Here is a 20256-nt window from a genome sequence, read left to right as displayed (position 1 = left end):
TCTTCCATAAACGCAACGCCAACATACCAAATAGTTGGTAGACGATCTGCTAGACGCGAAGCGAATACAATGGCTTCGAATCTGTCTTTCCTGTATGTGGAATGAGGGGGGCTCTCTGGAAAGGTCGTGACCCTGGAAATATCGTGCCTCTCCTCATGACAAAGACCCCCATTCAAGCCCACTCACCTGGGCTATCTAGAGAGAGGTACGGGATAAAGATCACACTGGCGTTTCATCACCCGTCTAGACTCGACCTCACAATAGATACCTCTGGCATATACGTGCTGATTCGTCAGGAATTTAACCGTGAAGGTAAATTAATCCGGTTGCATATCTGGTGGACAATTAAGCTGCATATGGGGAAGTGATATACAGACATGGATATAATATTTAACTTTTGGATCCAGAAAATGTTACTTTTAACTGGATCTCACAGCCTTTTTACCAATTGTCTTTGTCCGAACAGATAAGGCCCGTAGAAAGTTTGACTGCCATGTGAACGCGACATAACTGGCCCGTTGATTGGTCAGCTCAACACTTTGAGGTTGTCTAAAGTCTGCGGATTAATCCATAATCCAGGAGACTAGACCGGAACAAACAACCCCACTGACCCATTGTTGGGTTCCCATAACCTGAGAGTTTTTAACTGCACACGGCTCCTCATTATTCTGGAAAATAAGAATCTATTTGCTCTTCGTCCTTGGCAGACTATTTGAGACCTTTTTAATAAAAAAAATAAAAAGAATGTATATCCTAGCAGTCAAGTTAAAGTAAAAAACAACAACACAATGTTCAGTTCATGAAGTGGGAGAGGATTTAAGTTCAGTTACACAGCAGTGAGATGAAAACTTTCACCACACAATGATTTTGTGAATCTCACTAAAAAAACAGACTTTGTAAGTATTTTCTTTTTCAATTTTAAGTTTGTGATCAGTTTTCTTATACCTACTTTGGTTTATAATGTTTTTGCTATGTTCTGACCCAGGACTGGAAAGACCAGGTCCAGGACAGGTCTTGAAAAGTTATGGATATATTTTCTAGCTTATTTGATGAAGACAATACTATATAGAATATATTTTATAACACAGTATTATCATGTATTTGTACACCATAACATTTTACTTTCAGCATAGTAATCTGTACTTTAGTTTATTACAACAAAGTTTTTTAATAACATATTGGGTGACTTTTTCCCGACTTTCATCTGAAGTTTCTTCTACATTTCTTTCTGCCAGCTTTTTAGATTTCTGAATCCACTGACACCGTGACATGTGGAGGAGTCGGGGCTTGACCCCGTGCTCCCTTTCTAATGTGAAAGTGAAGGAGCATCTCTTGCCCCGGGCCGAGCAGGTCAAGAGAGGAAGGAGGGCTTGAGTTAAAAAAAAAAAGGGGAAAAAAAGAGAAACCCTGGGAGAGTAGATGCTGCAGGACTTGAGGGGAGGGAGATGAGGTTCAGGTTTCAGCCTGACAGGGGGTCTGGGGGAAGGACTGGCATTTTGGAATATACGAAGATCCAATCAAGGCGGAGTGGACATAAAACCGCCGTGCTTGCCCTTACGCGGTGGGTGCAGAGTGCCAGCTGGGGCCCCGCGTTGGATTTTCACTTAGATTTTGGAGGGTTTGACTGCATGGTGCCATAAGTCTCTGGGAACGCACACTCAACACACCACCGACTGAAAAAAAGCCTGGTCTCGGCCATCTCTTCACTTCTCACCGCCGAGCTACTGCATGTCTAATATTTAGACATGTTCGGCTTTGTGGATTCAAGGACTGTTCTGCTACTTGTAGCATCCCAAGTTGTTTTACTATCCGTGGTCAGATGTCAGGAAGAGGACGACCGTAAGTTGCACTTTTTTTTCTTAACTTTTTTCTTCTTTTTACTTAAAAAAAAAAATGTATGTGTGGATTGTTACTCTAATGACATTACCGACCCTTGTTGCCTTCCCAATCTTGTCTCAGAACAACAGTGGAAAGTAAATCAAACGCCAGAGGTGTGACGTCAAATGATGAGCAGGAAGAGCACAACTGGTGTTTTTTTTTTACTGCCATATGGCCAGCATTACATGCTATTTTAAAGTTGTGTCAATGTAATTGTTAATTGTTTCTGCTGAAGTGAGTGCATAATGTCAAGCAGGCTGCCAGTCGTCTTTCCAAGGAAGCCAGTCCATGTCTCTCTGTAGGACAGCTGAGGCTGTCAAGGCACATCTGTGTGGGATGGAGGACCAGGTGAACAAGTGTCCGTTTGTCCTCACCTGCGTCCTGCCGCTCAGCCGTTCCCCTGCTGTGCTTGATCACACTGTAGTGTTAATTTTTAAGCAGCAAATCTACTTAATCGAGCTTATTGATGCCCTAAATGCCGTCGGATTACTTTTCCACCACCACTACCATTATGTAGAAGAAACAATTAAATCAGGATTTTCTTTAAATTTAGTCAATTTAGTTTAAAATGTGATTATATATATATATTTTTTTTAATGCAGAAAATATGAAAACTTCACCCACAGGATTTGTCTGGAGCAGAATCGGAGGTTTTCTTGATGTGAGGTGACGGGGTCAGACAGCGCTTGACCCCAGGCTAGCAGGCTCAAAGGGTAGCGCCAAGGGAGTGGGACAGAGGACAGGGTGCACAGCAGGGAGTCAACGTATGATGGACACGTAGCTGTATTTATAGAAAGTGGGACTTCTTACAGCTCCCTCTCTTATAGCATTTATACGCTTTTAGCTTTACAATAGATTGTAAAAAAAATAAAAAAAAAAGCTAATGTTTTTAGTAGCCAATTTCTCATCAGGAACTAAACCTCCTTGTGACGTGTATCACAAAGTATCACTTAGAAAACAAGTAGCAGCAGTTGGAAGGCCACAGCGCTAAGCTGTACGCATTAAACAAAACACCCATTCTTAATTCCCCCCAACGTGTTTGAACTGGCACTCGACACAGCTTCGGGATCCAGGTGGAGAAATTTAGAAGGACCCACTTGTTTACTCAAGGCAGCAGCTTGTCAAATGGGCACAGTACGCCTGTGAGAGAGGGTTCATTCATACGAGCCGGCCCGCAGGTCAAATACACTCAGCCGACCACGTGAAATACCTCAGCGAGGGCTTCGGACACTGCTGTCGACTGTGGCTCTTGTTGACATTACATTTTACTCTGCAGGAAATATTCCCCTTATGATAACTTCTGTGGGTTTTAAAAAAATTTTTTTTTTAAACGTGCGAGTTGTAGTCCACAGCTTCTGATTGGTACCCACCCGTGTGTGTTTCTTTGGGTCAGACCAGCCGCCTGTTCATCAGCGTCACAGGAACAAGGCCACCTCCTATTCATTGACATCAATTATATGTGTTTTTATCATGTAATGCTAATGAATGTCACCTCCTTGTGTACTTTGCACGACATTATAAAAGTGTGCACAGTGTTTATTTGATGCAGGATAACTTTTATCTCCCTCCATCTTACCCCCACACTGCTTTTACTCTTCCTACTTCCTTGCCGTGGCCCTTGACCCCCCCCCCCCCTCCCCCCCTTAATCTTCTTACTCCCTCACAACTATTTTTAACAACATCTGCTTGACAAACCCTCAACACTGTATAAACCCCAACACCTTTCTAACTCTTTCTCTCTCTCTCTTGAACCATCCTCTGTGTCTCTTCCCCCCTCCCCCATCCTCTGTCCACCTGCCGCGCGCCCCCTGCTGGCCAACCGCAGAGGAGGCAGGTGGCTGCATCCAGGACGGCCAGCAGTATAATGATAAGGATGTGTGGAAGCCCGAGCCGTGTCGCATCTGTGTGTGCGACAGCGGAGCGGTTCTGTGTGATGAGATAATCTGCGAGGAGATCAGAGAATGTGCCAACCCTCTCATCCCATCTGGAGAGTGCTGTCCCATCTGCCCTGCTGATGCCAGTGCCCCCATTGGTTGTAATTTATTTATTCACATACCCATAAATAAATTACTCCTCTTTGCTTGCATCTATCTCACCCCGGCTCACACTTTTGAATGGGGGAACCGCCACTGATCATTGTCTCTAAATGGGATTTTAAATAGATTTGCTTATTGAATTAGTCAATAACGATAGTGGTGTTCCCTAATCCAAAGTGGGCCCCTCTACATGCTTGGTTTGGATGGAGACCAGATAAGCAACATTAACAGGATCCTCTGGTTCCACGAGGGCATTGGATGAATCCTGTCATGTGTTGTCTGGCTCTCTCCTAAACCAGTAGAGATGCTTCCTGCTTCTTTTTATTCTTTTTTTTTTTTTTTAACTCATGACTAAGATGAAGCTTTTTGGGTCATGCTCAGCCTCAACTTATTTGACCCACTTAGAGGTCTTCTGCGTTTGAGGCCTCATGTCAGGACTATTTAGATGAATCAAAAGATTCAAGGCGACATTGTATTTATTCCTGCGGTGTTGATTTGACAGATGTATCGGATATATTTGAAATAGAATAAGTTTAAGATCACTTAAACATGAATCAGTTCCCATTAATTTGGTATAAATATACTTTTTTAAATAACAATATAAGATACACAACTGGACACCAGATATTTCTATGGCTGCTACAGTTATACTTCATTGTATACGTTCACATTTTGCTTAAATGGTTGGATCTAAATACTTCCACCTCATCTCCATGCTTGCTTCTGCTTCATCCCTCTCGGAATTACATTTCACCATTAATATAATCTGGATGGGTTGTTTTGATTTGGGGTTTGGTGAATTGCATTTGATCCCGTCGAAGAGTTCCTTCTCTTTTCCTGAGAATCACAAACCAGGATTCAAATCAGTCTGAGCGTCTGAAATGATTTTTTTTTTTTTACCTCTGTGTACATTTCTTTTTTAATGTTTTGTTCTTCTTTTCCTCCCTTCACACATCCATCCGCAACATCAGAGACAATTGGTGCTCAGGTGAGGCCGTGGGGTTATGTGGGAAAATACTGGCATCCATTCATTTTAACTTTGAAAAATAACTTCTCTTGTCAAATTCTGGAGCTTGAAGTGGGTCGTTTGGTCGTAAAGGTGTTTTTTCGGGCCACTGATTTCACTTCTTTCTGTTATCAATCAGGGCCAAAAAGGTGAACCGGGAGAGATTGCAGATGTAAGTAGGAATACTGAAGTTATGTCTCAATGCTGCACAAAAACAAACCTTCTCACCAATCAAACCTTTCTTTCTACGTTGGTATTATTCAATTTTAGAATTTTCTTTTCTTTTTCTTGTGGGGGGGCTTTAAATGTCCAACACTGTGCCCGTTCACTTCCATAATCATCACCTACACAATACGCATATTTAACACTTGACTCTTCGCTCTTGACATAGAGTCATCTCCAAACACTTAAAAACTATCCTTTCATTTGTTATATTTATTTTTTTATTGATTTTCCTACTTTTTCTTGAGTTTTAAACAGTTTTGATCATTAGAGGGGCAAATTTCCCCAGCTCACGAGAAGCTAACTACAATGCCCAACAATCCCTCATTGAACTTTACACGAGGAAAAAATCCTGCATTCCTCGGACATAATGAACCCAATCAAATCCTCTTAGATCCTCTCGGCGACTTTGCACATGTCAGGTGCACAGAGTCGGCCGCGGCAGAGGTTAAGAGGAGGTGATGTGTTCATGAAAATGTGTCCTGTCAAACGAAATCCTCGTCAAATTGTGTTTTTTTTTGTTGCTGGACGTCCACCTCCTGCAAAGCTGGAATGTTCTTTTCTCTCATTTTGATGAACGATTGGTCTTCTAATAAAAAGTAATTGACGAAAGCTTTCTTTTGGTTGTTGTGCAGGTCGTAGGACCAAAAGGACCACGGGGCCCGATGGTAAATATGACACCTTTCATTCACAATGCTTTTGTTAAGCGCATTTATTCGACACTTATCCAAGCGCTGTTTGATGAGAATATGTATTGGTTGACAATAATATGATTCCGAAGAGCAGTTTTTTTTGGGGAGTTTTGCTGAGACCAATATTTCTTTGTTTTTTCAGGGGCCCTCAGGTGAGCAGGGAGGACGCGGAGAAGCCGGCGCTAAGGGTGATAAGGTAAACGACGGCACTCTGTTACAGTTTGAGATCTAATTTCTGACGTGGAATCTTCTCCAGTCGTCCTGAAGAAGTCAGAGAACATCACCGGCTCTCTTTTTCCCTAGGGAAATATCGGACCTCGTGGAAGGGATGGCGAGCCCGGCATACCTGGAAACCCCGGAGCCGCCGGCCCACCTGGACCAGCAGGACTAGGAGGGGTGAGTCCGGGGCGCTTCTGTAACAATTTAGCAAAATCACATTTTCTTACTCAGATTAAGTCCTGTGTTTAGCTGAACATTTAAACAGAGGTATAAATATATGACTTTATAATAAACTGTCGATACAAATCACAAGAATTTAACCAGGTGAGTCGTTAAGAACACATTGTTACTGACAATGGCCGCCCGGCACCTGGTCAGTGCCTTGCTTTTCTTCTCTTTGGCCTCATTTGGCTCAATCAACATATGGAAACAGCCACAAATGAGTTGATTGTTTTTAATTCAAAGAAGTAAGAGGGCAGAATGTCTTTTTAGTTGATTTATTGGTCGTTTTGGTCTCAGTCAACTAAGATTTCTGTAGTCGATTAGTCATTTATGTATTGCTTTTTCACGCTGAATGACTTATTTCCAAGAAATGTATGAAACACATCTACCGCAACACAAGATTTGATGCCTTCGTGTAAGTCTTTGCGGAGAAACTTAGTTCTGTAGATTAATTCAGCTCGATTAGTCGACTAAGACTTTCTTTGGTCGAGGACCGACCTAGAAGAAAGCCACCCTACAGACAGCATCCTTGTGCAGTGTGCGGACATACGAAGAGTGCTTTACCTCAGCGGGATCTTGTATTTCTATTTTACTTCATGGTAACCGATCCACCATTTGTGTGTAATAGCCCACTTAGCTCAGGCCGGACAACAGATAATAACCGCGATGACTGACTCTCAGTGTCTTGTCTGTTTGGTGCGTTGCAGAACTTTGCTGCTCAGATGGCTGGAGGTTTCGATGAGAAGTCCGGAGGCGCTCAGATGGGCGTGATGCAGGGCCCGATGGTGAGCATGCATATCTAACAGGAAGAGTGTCTGGAAAACGGTTGAAGAATAACGATTGCAATGCTGCCACCTGGTGGTTCAGTCGTTTCACTTCTACCTGACTGATTCTGGGTTAACCTCCTCTGTTTGTCTTGTTTTTCCTCCTTCAGGGTCCCATGGGCCCTCGTGGTCCCCCCGGACCAAGTGGAGCTCCTGTAAGTACTCTCATTTACAGTCACTATGTGATCGGTCGTTATAATCGAACGGCGAGTGTAGAAACATCGAGAAGAGTTGTTGGAATAAATGAATAAATCTCTTTGTCGTTTGTACTTATAGGGCCCACAAGGTTTCCAAGGTGGCCCTGGAGAGGCCGGAGAGCCTGGTCCTGCTGTAAGTATTATATATATATAACGCATATCCCAGAATGCATCTGTGTGCTCAACAGACGACGTCCTGCTCGCATTTGCTGTAATGTTTTAGGATTTGACAACCGCACCGACTTCCACAGAAACACATGCTGATTATGAATTATATTATAAGTGTATTTAAGTTCAATGTAGTTCGACAGTGAGTAATTAGATGCCACTAAAGAGTTATCTTTTGTTTTTATTCCAGGGAGCACTGGGACCTCGTGGACCATCTGGACCTTCTGGAAAACCTGGAAGCGATGTAAGTGTCTCACAGCTCTGGTAAAACACAAGGTCAAGGTGAAAGGTCAAAGCAAACCACAATTAAAATGTTTCCCTTGTTCCTAACTATTTCACTTGATTGCCTCACTATTATTTCATAATGATGTTTGAGTATCAACATTAATAAACAAGTTTTTAAGCTCCCTACCCCCTAAATGTCTTCACAATGCTGCTGGGCCAAGCTGCTGCTGCCTGTCAAACAGCTGCTTTGGGAAATAACCATTCCACTTCCTGTTTGTTTCTAGGGCGATGCTGGCAAACCTGGTAAAGCTGGTGAGCGTGGACCTGCAGGGCCTCAGGTGACTAACTACAGGATTACGCTGCACGTCAAAGTCCAAAGTGGAAAAAATAGAGATGCGGTGAAGCGTTCCTCGTGTATAGATTTATTGCTTTCTTTTCTATTATAGGGAGCTCGTGGATTCCCTGGAACTCCTGGACTTCCTGGAATCAAAGGACACAGAGTGAGTGTTTCAACCTTGCGCCTGCAACTCGCAACTCATTGCACATTCATTGCACCCTGAGGACTGACTGATGTCTGTCTGTAGGGTCATCCTGGTCTGGATGGAGCTAAGGGAGAGACCGGTGCCGCAGGAGCCAAGGTAAGACCACCACATGCATCTTTTTGTGATGATTAGTCTTCTGAGTGGTTTTGTTTCCTGCTCACTTCCTCTAATTCCTCTGACCTGTGTTCCCATCAGGGTGAGTCTGGTTCCTCTGGAGAGAACGGCGCCTCCGGACCCATGGTGAGTCTCCAGTGGTTTTTTTAATGATCTGCTATATTATTTGACATAATAAATGTAAGCTATATATGTTTCATAATGATTAAGATAAAGTGATCTTCTGCCTCAGGGTCCACGTGGTCTTCCCGGTGAGAGGGGGCGTTCAGGAGCCGCCGGATCTGCAGTGAGTAACAAACTGACGTCTGCGTTCGAGCCACTGAGCATCGATGTGTTTCTAGTTTTCTGGCCCATGTTTGACAAACATATAATACACACACATACACACACATACACACCTGACTATGCTGTCTCTTTACTCTTCAGGGTGCCCGTGGAAATGATGGCTTGCCCGGTCCTGCTGGTCCACCTGTGAGTGTCATAGTTCCCATTTTGCATCCAATTAACTTTTGTCATAATTTTGTTGTGTAATTGTTTGTAATGTTTGTTATAATGCCATAAGCTCTGGATAATACATCAACAAAGGGATGAGACATGAAACCCTAACCGGCAGGTTTTTTGTTCTGTCTACAGGGGCCTGTCGGTCCTGCTGGAGCTCCCGGTTTCCCAGGATCTCCAGGATCCAAGGTTTGTGCACATCACATTATCACAAACTAGTATTTCATATCTGTGGCAGACCAGTCAGTACGTTGTAAAATAAAGCAACAAAAGCCTGGCGAGTGTCACTTGAAGCATATTCATGCCATATTCATATCTCTTCATGCTGACATGTAGTCTGCCTCGTTCTTGTAGCTTATTGTTTTTCATACACAGGTGATCGACTACAGTCGTATATTCTACAAACTACTCTATAATGCTTCCAAGAAAGAAACAGATGCATTTATAGTCATGTGACATTCAGTTTAGTAATTGTCCATAAATATATATGTTTGGGTACATATAGGAACAGACAGAACAGGTGCCAAACACATAATTATCTTCAGCTGTTTTTGGATTCACAGGTAAATGAAATGTACTTTTTCTACTACCTGTTAATCACAAGTTATTGTGTCCCGTCAGGGAGAAGCTGGTCCTACTGGAATCCGTGGATCTGAAGGAGCACAGGGACCTCGCGGAGAGTCCGGTACCCCAGGATCCCCTGGACCCTCCGGAGCATCGGTTCGTTTCCCATCATCGTGATCATCCGGGACTTTCGATTCGCCTGCATACTGCAGTACCATTCGTACACTGTGTTTGTTGTTTATGAACGTCTCCTTCTCTCTCGGTGTAGGGCAACCCCGGTACTGATGGTATTCCTGGAGCTAAAGGATCTGCTGTAAGTCCTCCATTACCATACGTTTCTTTGTAATTCATGATATCACTGTTTTACTTTATTCTGACATTTTGTTGTGCTCTTTTCTTCCTTGAAGGGCGGCGCTGGTATTGCTGGTGCCCCTGGATTCCCCGGGCCTCGTGGCCCACCTGGACCACAGGGAGCCACAGGATCTCTGGGGCCAAAGGGACAGTCTGTAAGTCACTTGGGAATCATCTAAAACTTTGTGAAATCCTCATACTTGTTTGTGTTGTGATTATTTATTGTTCCGGCTGTCCTCTTTCCTGTCGTGTTCAGGGAGACCCTGGTCTACCTGGATTCAAAGGTGAAGCTGGACCCAAGGGAGAGCTTGTAAGTACATGCTAGGTATACCACTTTGAAGCATCTTTTAGAACTAGACCACAGAGAAGATTTACTGACACGTCTTAATGTCTCCAGGGCCCCATTGGTCCTCTCGGAGGCCCTGGTCCCGCCGGTGAAGAAGGAAAGAGAGGCGCCAGAGGAGAGCCTGGAACTGCCGGACCCCTCGGACCTCCAGGAGAGAGAGTAAGTCCTCAGGGTGTTCAATAACATTGGTTTAAAAAGTGACATTATGGATTACTTGTTGCTATTTTATGCACAATCTAATCAATCGTAACTCTGCCTCTTTCCAGGGTGCTCCTGGTAACCGTGGTTTCCCAGGTCAGGACGGTCTTGCTGGTGCTAAGGTGAGGCCCGTGAAAACCGAGCTCAGCTCACTGACACCGTGAACAGATAATCTGAGCACCGCAGCAGCGAAAAAAAGATGCCGTTATGGTCATAAAAACTGGTTTCCGTATTGCTCCCGGATTGTATCTGAACATGCTGATATCTCATCTACTTCAGGGTACCCCTGGTGATCGTGGTGTTCCTGGTGCTGCTGGACCCAAAGGTGTTGGCGGAGATCCTGGACGCACAGGAGAGTCCGGCCTCCCCGGAGCCAGAGTGAGTCAGAGCAGTCAGACAGCATTGTGCATTCTTTGTCTTAAACCAGAGGGGTGTTTCATGTGGATCGGATTGATTTGATTTGTGTTTTGTCGAGATTTGAGCCACCTCTTGAAATAATGCTGATGATCTCTAAACTGTGGGGTCCTTCCACAGGGTCTCACCGGTCGTCCCGGAGATGCTGGTCCTCAAGGCAAAGGTGGACCCTCTGTGAGTACAATATTTATCCTGTCGTGCTTTATGAAAGGTTGCAGCATTTCAGTTACAACATAATACAAGATCATTGAGAATATCCCATCGTCACGGGTAGCAGTTTGATTTGTTATTACATGGTGGCGTCACAATTTATATACATTTTAAGAACAGAACAAATACACAAAAAGTGAGAATGTGTACACGTTTACTTATATAATTAGACTTTTAAACACACACAAACAGTACAGCTGAACTTGTGCAGTATTTTAAACATACTTGAAAATAGCACTTTATTGCACAAACACAGGAAATATCACAACCCATATTCACCCCTGGCTCTAAAATGAAAGCCTTGTATTGAATAAGACGATACATTGTAGTGTGACTGGAAGAACGCATGCAAACACAAACACACACACACACACACACACACACACAACACACGATTCAACTCCCAAAGCCTGAGTGCTTGATTTCCTCCCGCGTGTCCTTGACAGGGTGCTGCTGGTGAGGACGGTCGCCCGGGCCCACCCGGCCCTCTGGGAGCCCGTGGACAGCCAGGAGTGATGGGATTCCCCGGACCAAAGGGAGCCAATGTGAGTTTTTAGAGGAGTACAGGAGGAGCGCATACAGCATAATGAAGCCAAATATCACTACAGTTGGTTAGCGTGTAGCACTGCGAGCTAAAGAGACTTTCCACGGATTGTTTACTGTGATTTCTCTTCAACAGGGTGCCGCTGGAAAGGGAGGAGAGAAGGGTCTCGTGGGTCGTCCTGGTTTGAGAGTGAGTACATTTTCCCCATAATATACTTAAACCTTCTGGATTCATCGTCTTCGGATCACTTTTTGATAATCTAAATGCTCCTCTTTGAACAGGGTCTGTCTGGAAAAGATGGTGAGACCGGTTCTTCTGGACCTTCTGGCCCCGCTGTGAGTATTTGAGTGGAGTTACTTGTTGCGTGAGATATGTTTTCCCGTTGCTCTTTGTGCCTGACTGATCCCTCTTGTCTGGGTCCACCATAGGGGCCCGCTGGAGAGAGAGGAGAGCAAGGACAGCCCGGACCTTCTGGCTTCCAGGTGAGTTTATTTTCTCATCAAACCCCAGAAAACACCAGTCTGGAAAACAAAAAAAAAATCAAAGCGAGATTATTAGAACGATTGATTATTCAATATGACTACACAGCAGACTTGGGTCTGTATTTATAGACATCATATAACGAATCCCTTTCTTGTACAGGGTCTGCCTGGACCATCTGGTGCCCCGGGAGAGGGAGGAAAACCTGGAGACCAAGTGAGACCAATATTCTTCTCGTAGTTTAACGTCAAAGTTTAGTTAACATTATAGTCTCTATTCTCAGTTTTTATATTATTCTATTTCATATTTCTAGATGTCTATTATTTTATTATTTGCTACCTGCCTCCTTTGCTTTTGTGATTTATGTGAAATAACTACTGTCTCAAATAATATAGAAAATATTCTATCTATGGAAAAACAACAACTAATAGATTAGATTAGATATATATACATTTAGGATTTTCAGCTCTTTTCAAATGAATCCATAACTATATTACTCAAACTGAAAATGAAATGTAATTTTTGTTGGTAATAAGGATCTTTCTATAGTACCATTCTGTAAAAGCCTCATTCCTTTCCTCTTTGAGCTCAGATTAATGATTTAGTTATAAAATGAATTGTCGTATTCTTACTGGGACTAAAAGAAGAAGTTTTACGACACAGATGTTCAGATGTGTGTAACAGGAATAAATAAGTCTTTTCTCTGCGCAGGGTATTTCTGGAGAGGGCGGCGTTCCTGGTGCTGTTGGACCCAGAGTGAGTCTCCATGTTAAAACTTCATGTCTTCATTTCAGATGATTTCAAAGCAAAGAGACACACACACACACACACACACACACACAAATAACTATTTATAACTTTCATGCACTGCAATGTAATGAATATTACGACATTGTTATCATTTTGGTACAACATCTAATTCAACAAGCACTCCTTTCATCACACACCTGGGCAACTGCAACCACCTCTTGTTCCTCGTGGTTATTCAGAGTCTCCTTGTCTCCTTGTCTCCTAACAGGGGGAGCGTGGTTTCCCCGGTGAGAGGGGTGGTGCTGGAGCTCAGGGTCTTCAGGGACCTCGTGGCCTTCCCGGAACACCCGGATCTGATGGACCCAAGGTCAGTGGATGGCTTTGATACAGATTTTGTGTTGAGAAAAACATATCAAAAGATGTACAAATGTTTCATCAAGGTGGACTTCTTGTCCTAGCTACTAATTCCCTTAATGTTCCTGAATGGCACACATTTAAAAGACGCCTCATTGCTGGTGTTACATGTTAATTAGTGCGCTTGAGAGGTGCTGGTAGCATTTAGCTAACTTTGGACAGAGCTAGGCTAGCTGTTCCCCCCTGTTTCCAGTCTTTATGCTAAGCTAAGCTAACTGTCTGGCCGCAGCTTGATATTTACCGTACAGACATAAGAGACCTTCTCATCTAATTCTCAGCAGGAGGAAAAAATAAGCATATTTTCCAAAAAATCCTTGAAATTATTTAAGAAAACAGCTTTGACGATCTTTCCGGTCGAATCATTTCTTAGTGGACATGTTGGACCTGCAGCTTTGGTCAAGTTCTCCTTTTCTGAGACATGTTGACATCTCTTAGATGAATGAGAGAAACTATATATTAGCGGCTTTTCACATTCTTTACATATTTCTTGTTTTGCCAGGAAAAAGAGGAGCAGCATGTCCACACTCAACTCAGTTAGTTCATAGGAAACGAGTAGACATGAACACATTCGACTGACAAGTTATCTCCTCATTCTAACTCAGGGAGCCATTGGACCTTCTGGCTCTGCTGGATCCCAGGGCCCCCCCGGCCTGCAGGGTATGCCTGGAGAGAGAGGAACCGGTGGAATCACAGGAGCCAAGGGAGACAGAGTGAGTGGTGGATTCTTCAGAGTAGACTTATTTATTGAGTTAAACGGTACATTTAAATAATGCAAACGTCACGACCAGAGGCCTCTGCAGGTTCGTGCTCGATTAACACGCCGTGGCTTTCTTCTCCGCCCAACAGGGTGACAACGGACAGAAAGGACCCGAGGGAGCTTCTGGAAAGGACGGTGGAAGAGTGAGTTCAAAATGAATCCTTGGTCTCCGAATCACACCCAGAACTCTTATTATCTATATAGCTGGTAACCATGCTCTTTTCTATCCTCAGGGTTTGAGTGGTCCCATCGGTCCTCCTGGCCCATCTGGACCCAACGGCGCCAAGGTAAGAATAACCTGGGCCACCCTTTGGATCGTCTAAGGGAAACGTTATCAATTGAGTCGACATATTTTGGTTTGGTTTGACTGACTGTTGGTTCTCTCCTATCCAGGGTGAAACTGGAATTACTGGCCCCAATGGTGCTACTGGTGTTCGTGGTGCTCCTGTAAGTACCTCTTTTTGTCATGTGTACAGTAATAATACTAATAATAATACACTTTTTTCATATTGCACCTTTTTAAAAAACAGAACACATTTAAAGGACACGGGGGATGATATGAACTCAATGCATGGAAACACAGACGGCGAGACAAACTAAAATGTCTGAAAACATTGATTTAAAAGCTGAGAGTTTGCAGCCCTGACCTCTTCAGGCAGGTCACTCCACAGTCTAAGAGAGTCCGGCCTGCAAAGGCTCCATCACCTATATGTGTGTAATCTGGTCCTTGGAACAACAAAGGAACGACACATCTGATGATCTCAGGAAGGGCAATAATGGATCTGATAGATAACGTGGAGCAGGGCTTTGTACGTAATCAATAATACCTGAAAATCAATTCTATAAGGTAGCCGGTGTAAGGAAGCCAGGCTCAGTGAAATGTGCACATGCTAATAATCAGACAAGGATTGGAAGTACCGCTGTGTTGTATATCTGTGGGGACAATCTTATTCATCTATTTTATCATTTAATTTCCCCCCCCCCTCTGTTATTACTCATTTACATTTAATAGGATTTTATATGTGTTGTCCTTTTTCTAAAAAAAACGATAAACATAGTGTCAAAGAATAATAATAAAAAACAGCATAAATATCTCACCCCGAGCTCTTCTGTCCTCTTGCAGGGTGACCGTGGAGAGGTCGGTCCTCATGGGCCTGCCGGCTTTGCTGGACCTCCTGTAAGTCAACGCAGCACCGTTTGTTAGAATGAAACCACTGAAGGACGATTTTAATATAATAATATTACTGTTCTGTTATCCAGGGTTCAGATGGCCAGCCTGGTGCTAAGGGAGAGCTCGGTGAGTCTGGACAGAAGGGAGAAGGTGGTTCTCCTGGACCTCAGGGACCATCTGGAGCTCCTGGACCTGTGGTGGGTACTTTTATTTTTCATTATATAAATAAAGTCCAGGAACCTGATCTAGATGTCTTAGGCTACATCTCTGCATCTTAACGGTGCTTGGAGTAATAGTTGTTTGTCTTTTTCAGGGACCCACCGGTGTAACTGGATCTAAAGGAGCACGTGGTGGTCAGGGTGCTCCTGTAAGTAACTCCTATGTTTACGTAATCACTTGAAGAATCCATCGCAAAATACTCCAGCTGAATGCAGATCAATACAATTATTCATTGACGAAGATTACGATAAGGAGTGTGGCGCTAAAATTATTCATAAGACAAAACACAACACAACATCAGGGGGAGCTAAGTTGGATATAATACATACAGTAAATCAAATTGTTCTCGCATACGGGGGGGGGGGGGGGGGGGGGGGGGGTGCAAGAGGCCTCAGATACGACCACTGGGAGTTGAGATGCAATGAGGATTTATATTTGCTAAATCCTTCCTGGTTATGTCACATCTACCTGATTTACCTTAGTTATTGATGGTGAGAGTAACGGATACATTTCACAGGTCAACAGGTTGGGCATGTTTATGTTTACTGAACTCTTTTTTTTCTCTTTGAAAAGGGTGCTACTGGTTTCCCTGGTGCTGCTGGCAGAGTTGGATCTCCTGGCCCCAATGTGAGCGTTTCATCAATATCAAATCCCTAGAAAGGGAAATCAATTAAAAACGATTTGCATACTTGTTTCTTGAGTGTATTTTATGCTCTATATACCCACTGACATCTGCTCTCTTTCCACGACAGGGCAACCCCGGTTCCGCCGGCCCCGCTGGCTCTTCCGGTAAAGACGGACCAAAGGGTGCTCGTGGTGATACCGGCCTCACGGGAAGACACGGAGACGCTGGTCTCCGCGGAGCTCCCGGCTTACAGGGAGAGAAGGGAGAGGCCGGAGAGGACGGACCACCTGTGAGTTTTATTTTGCACCTCACAAGAGCACATTGAGTACCTGCTGTCATTCACAAATAAACCGAATGAGAACTGCACCTCACTGAAGTGAGAACATGTTCAGTTCGGGATACAAGAACCCTTCACGACTCTTCTCTTTCCCGACTCTGTAGGGTGTCGATGGGCCTTCAGGTCCTATGGGTCTGGGTGGATCTCGCGGTATTGTTGGCTTGCCGGGTCAGCGTGGAGAGAGAGGTTTCGCCGGTCTCCCCGGACCTTCTGTAAGTGTTTTTCATTATGTTTCTGGTTGCTGTTTAATATGTTTTAATATCCACTCAATTTAGTCGGATGAACCTTAATCTTACTATACTCTGCCTTAAATTTAGAGGCATATTCTTATTCGTTATCCTTGAATTTCCACGTTCATTTTCATGTATTAATCAGTGAATAGACACAAAATACTGAAGATTAGCAGATTATTCCGTCTTCGCCTTCAATGTCAAAGGGGCTACTGGAATCTAATGAAGATATTCCCTCTGTGTTTAGGGAGAGCCTGGTAAACAAGGATCTTCTGGATCTTCTGGCGACCGCGGACCTCCTGGACCTGTGGGACCCCCTGGACTTACTGGGCCTTCTGGAGAGACTGGCAGAGAGGTCAGACCTACACAATAATAACAACAACAACAAAATGTTAATGTGACGTCAGTCGTGCATCGCGTTATGGCTGTATGAACAGCATTTGCAATATGTATATGTATATATAAGCATTTAATTTTGATCGATCAAAAGAAATATACAACAAATATGTCTGTTTATCTCAGGGTACCGCTGGATCCGATGGACCTCCTGGTAGAGACGGAGCTCTTGGAGTCAAGGTGAGAGACTTGGGCCTCGAAATAAAACTCGAGCACAGGAAATCCCACAGTTTGACAAAAGTCTACGAGATCTGTCATTTTTCCCCGAGTCATCGCCTTGTCGTCCTCCTGTAGGGAGAGCGAGGTAACACCGGTCCCGCTGGCGCCCCCGGAGCACCTGGTGCCCCCGGATCCACCGGACCTGTCGGACCCCTCGGCAAGCAGGGAGACAGAGGAGAGGGCGTAAGTAACACGACATCCTGCGGGGACCACAAGGCACAGAGTCCAGCACGGATCCATATTTTTGACTCACACGATTATTCCTTTCTTTAGGGCGCTCAAGGACCTGCAGGACCTTCTGGACCCAGCGGCGCTAGAGGGATGGCTGTGAGTATCATCATCTCTGACGGCAGCAGTACTATTGTGTTTTTATTGGATTTAGCTAATTAAGAGCGCTACACATTTTAATACACGTTAAAACCTTTACTCCAGGGACCCCAAGGACCACGTGGGGACAAGGGAGAGAGCGGCGAGGTTGGAGAGAGGGGACAGAAGGGCCACCGTGGCTTCACCGGTCTGCAGGGTCTTCCTGGACCCCCTGTAAGTAATCCAAATCGAACAGTTCATCCCGCACCTATTCTGCTCCGTCTGCTCTGCCAATCTAATCGGTCCTCGTCCTAACAGGGTTCCGCCGGCGACTCTGGAGCCGCCGGACCTGCCGGATCAAGCGGAGCTAAGGTGAGAAAGCAAAGAGCGACAGAGAAGGAAAAAAAAAAATATTCTTCCATTTCCGATCCTGCAGCTTTAACACCTCAGATATGTGATGGTAATATGGAGGGCACGGGTTAGTCTTTTTTTCTGTAATTCTCAAATCACCTGACGGAGACGGGCACAGGAAAGGCCACGTGCTTTAATTACCCACCGCTGCGATAAGAAGGGCTGCCGAGGCATTTCGGTAATTACTCTCTGCACAGAAGAGAGGCGGACGGATGGGAAGGGGCCGCGATTTGTGAAACCGCTCCTGCGGAGATCAGAAATGGACTTCAATATCTATTTTAGATTAGCTCAGCGCTGCGCCTGATGAGCAAAATGAAGAGAAATGTCGCCATACAAAATAATCTTCATGCATAATAAGGCAAAAAGGAGCTGGAGGTGATTGGGGTAATGGAGAGGAACTGCCGGCCCATTTTGATTATTTTATTATTATTCAGACTGCATGATGGATCTAAAAGAATAAAACCCAGCACAGTTCCACACTTTGAATAGAAAGCACAAGTCCGTTATATAAAGTTTTGTTTCAGATAAACGCAGACGTGTCAAGCGTCCACTGTCTTTCACTGACACTCACTGTTTCTACAGGGACCATCTGGACCGTCCGGACCTGCTGGCAAAGACGGATCAAACGGACAGCTTGGCCCCATTGGACCCCCCGGACCTCGTGGACGTTCTGGAGAAAGTGGTCCTGCTGTATGTAACACGTCCTAAACATAAATTAAACACCACTAAAGCAATTGTACTGGAATGCTCACCTGATCCATTTGTCTCGTAACAGGGTCCCCCTGGTAACGCCGGACCCCCTGGCCCACCTGGTCCTCCTGGCCCGGGCATCGACATGTCGGCCTTCGCCGGTCTGGGTCAGATCGAGAAGTCCCCCGATCCTCTCAGGTACATGAGGGCCGACGAGGCCTCCAGCTCCCTGAGGCAGCACGACGTGGAGGTCGACTCCACGCTGAAGACACTCAACAGCCAGATTGAGAACCTGCGCAGCCCCGACGGCAGCCAGAAGAACCCGGCTCGCACCTGCAGAGACCTGAAACTGTGCCACCCCGAGTGGAAGAGCGGTAAGGAGGCCGGGGGAGTTGCAAATGATGAAGACGTCCAGATAAACTCTGAGTGTTTGTGTGTGCTCATTAATATAAATGACGGAAATGAAATACACATTAAAAAAAATACTGCGTTCAGTTTGAAATCGCAGAGGAAGGTGCATCTTTTCTGATGGGGAACTAAATATATTGAGATGAATTTTGTACGTGCTATCTTCACACCTTTTCCTCTCAATTTAATTGATTGGGTGTGTGATTCCATTAATAAGGTCATATTGAAGGTCATTTTTCTTTAAAAAGGGAAAGGTTGCAGACAGGAATGCCTACTGTGAACAAGATCCACTTTCATCTCATCTTTAAAAAAAATACAGACCCCATGATGTCCAAACCTGACCTAGAGAAGCTGATATAAGCTTTTTTATGGTCTGGTTTTACCCTTCAAAAAGGGGCAGGTATAATGCTGCTGTCGGATAATCCGTCTATTTTCTATCTTCATTCTTAGGGCATTAGCCATTCAACAGGCTGAAGATCTATTTCTAGAATAAAAACAATTAAAAAAGGCGTCACTCCTTATTAACCCACGTTTCTCACCTCTCCAGGTAACTACTGGGTTGATCCCAACATCGGCAGCATAGCTGATGCCATCAAGGTCTTCTGCAACATGGAGAGCGGAGAGACCTGCGTCTCCGCAAGCATCGCCGAGGTACCGAAGAAGAACTGGTGGACCAGCAAGGGCAAGGACCGCAAACACGTCTGGTTCGGAGAGACCATGAACGGAGGATTCCACGTGAGTGCACTTTAACGACGCCATGCTTTCGGATAACGGGAGATCTGGGAGTGAGATTTAATGACCCCCGAATGCTATATACTGTATAATGCCCTGGATGCTTGCTAATGAATCCATCGACCTGTCACCACGTGCAGTTCAACTACGCTGAAGACGGCCCCATCGCCAACGCTGCCAGTGTCCAGCTGACCTTCTTGAGGCTTCTGTCCACTGAAGCGACCCAGAACCTCACGTACCACTGCAAGAACAGCGTTGCCTACATGGACCAGGCCACGGGCAACCTGAAGAAGGCCCTGAAGCTGCAGGGCTCCAACGATGTGGAGCTCCGCGCAGAGGGCACCAGTCGCTTCACATACACCGTGTTGGAGGACGGCTGCAAGGTGAGGCGTCTGCAAGAATAGAGCCCCGGGGGAAAAAAACATCATCTCTCTTGTGTTTTTTTAAAATAAAATGTATCCAATTTAAATTATTCCTGTACTCTCAACCAACAGAAACACACTGACCGGTGGGGCAAGACTGTCTTTGAGTACAAAACACAGAAGACCTCCCGTCTGCCAATCGTGGACATTGCTCCCATGGACATCGGAGGAGCGGATCAGGAGTTCGGAGTCGAAGTAGGCGCGGTCTGCTTCTTGTAA

The 20256-nt window shown here is 44.8% G+C and overlaps 1 protein-coding gene across 1 annotated transcript; it reads left to right on the top strand.

The window, feature by feature from the left end:
* Nucleotides 1-1745: 1745 nt before the first annotated feature.
* On the top strand, nt 1746-20256 carry LOC117733376 (collagen alpha-1(II) chain-like). Its single transcript, XM_034536978.1, has 54 exons — nt 1746-1839; nt 3704-3898; nt 4886-4902; nt 5060-5092; nt 5778-5810; nt 5977-6030; nt 6138-6230; nt 6983-7060; nt 7210-7254; nt 7376-7429; nt 7655-7708; nt 7974-8027; nt 8136-8189; nt 8274-8327; nt 8427-8471; nt 8578-8631; nt 8772-8816; nt 8979-9032; nt 9465-9563; nt 9676-9720; nt 9815-9913; nt 10015-10068; nt 10156-10263; nt 10371-10424; nt 10582-10680; nt 10837-10890; nt 11373-11471; nt 11606-11659; nt 11752-11805; nt 11899-11952; nt 12113-12166; nt 12662-12706; nt 12969-13067; nt 13717-13824; nt 13961-14014; nt 14105-14158; nt 14265-14318; nt 14995-15048; nt 15132-15239; nt 15356-15409; nt 15835-15888; nt 16014-16175; nt 16328-16435; nt 16701-16808; nt 16976-17029; nt 17144-17251; nt 17342-17395; nt 17501-17608; nt 17693-17746; nt 18368-18475; nt 18561-18849; nt 19431-19618; nt 19756-19998; nt 20110-20256. Exons 1-54 carry the CDS (start codon nt 1746-1748, stop codon nt 20254-20256), a joined length of 4452 nt encoding a protein of 1483 aa, XP_034392869.1.

Source organism: Cyclopterus lumpus, chromosome 7 (assembly GCF_009769545.1).
Source record: "Cyclopterus lumpus isolate fCycLum1 chromosome 7, fCycLum1.pri, whole genome shotgun sequence".
Classification (NCBI taxonomy): domain Eukaryota; kingdom Metazoa; phylum Chordata; class Actinopteri; order Perciformes; family Cyclopteridae; genus Cyclopterus; species Cyclopterus lumpus.
Note: the sequence above shows the minus strand (reverse complement) of the source record. Positions and strands in the feature narration are given on the sequence as shown.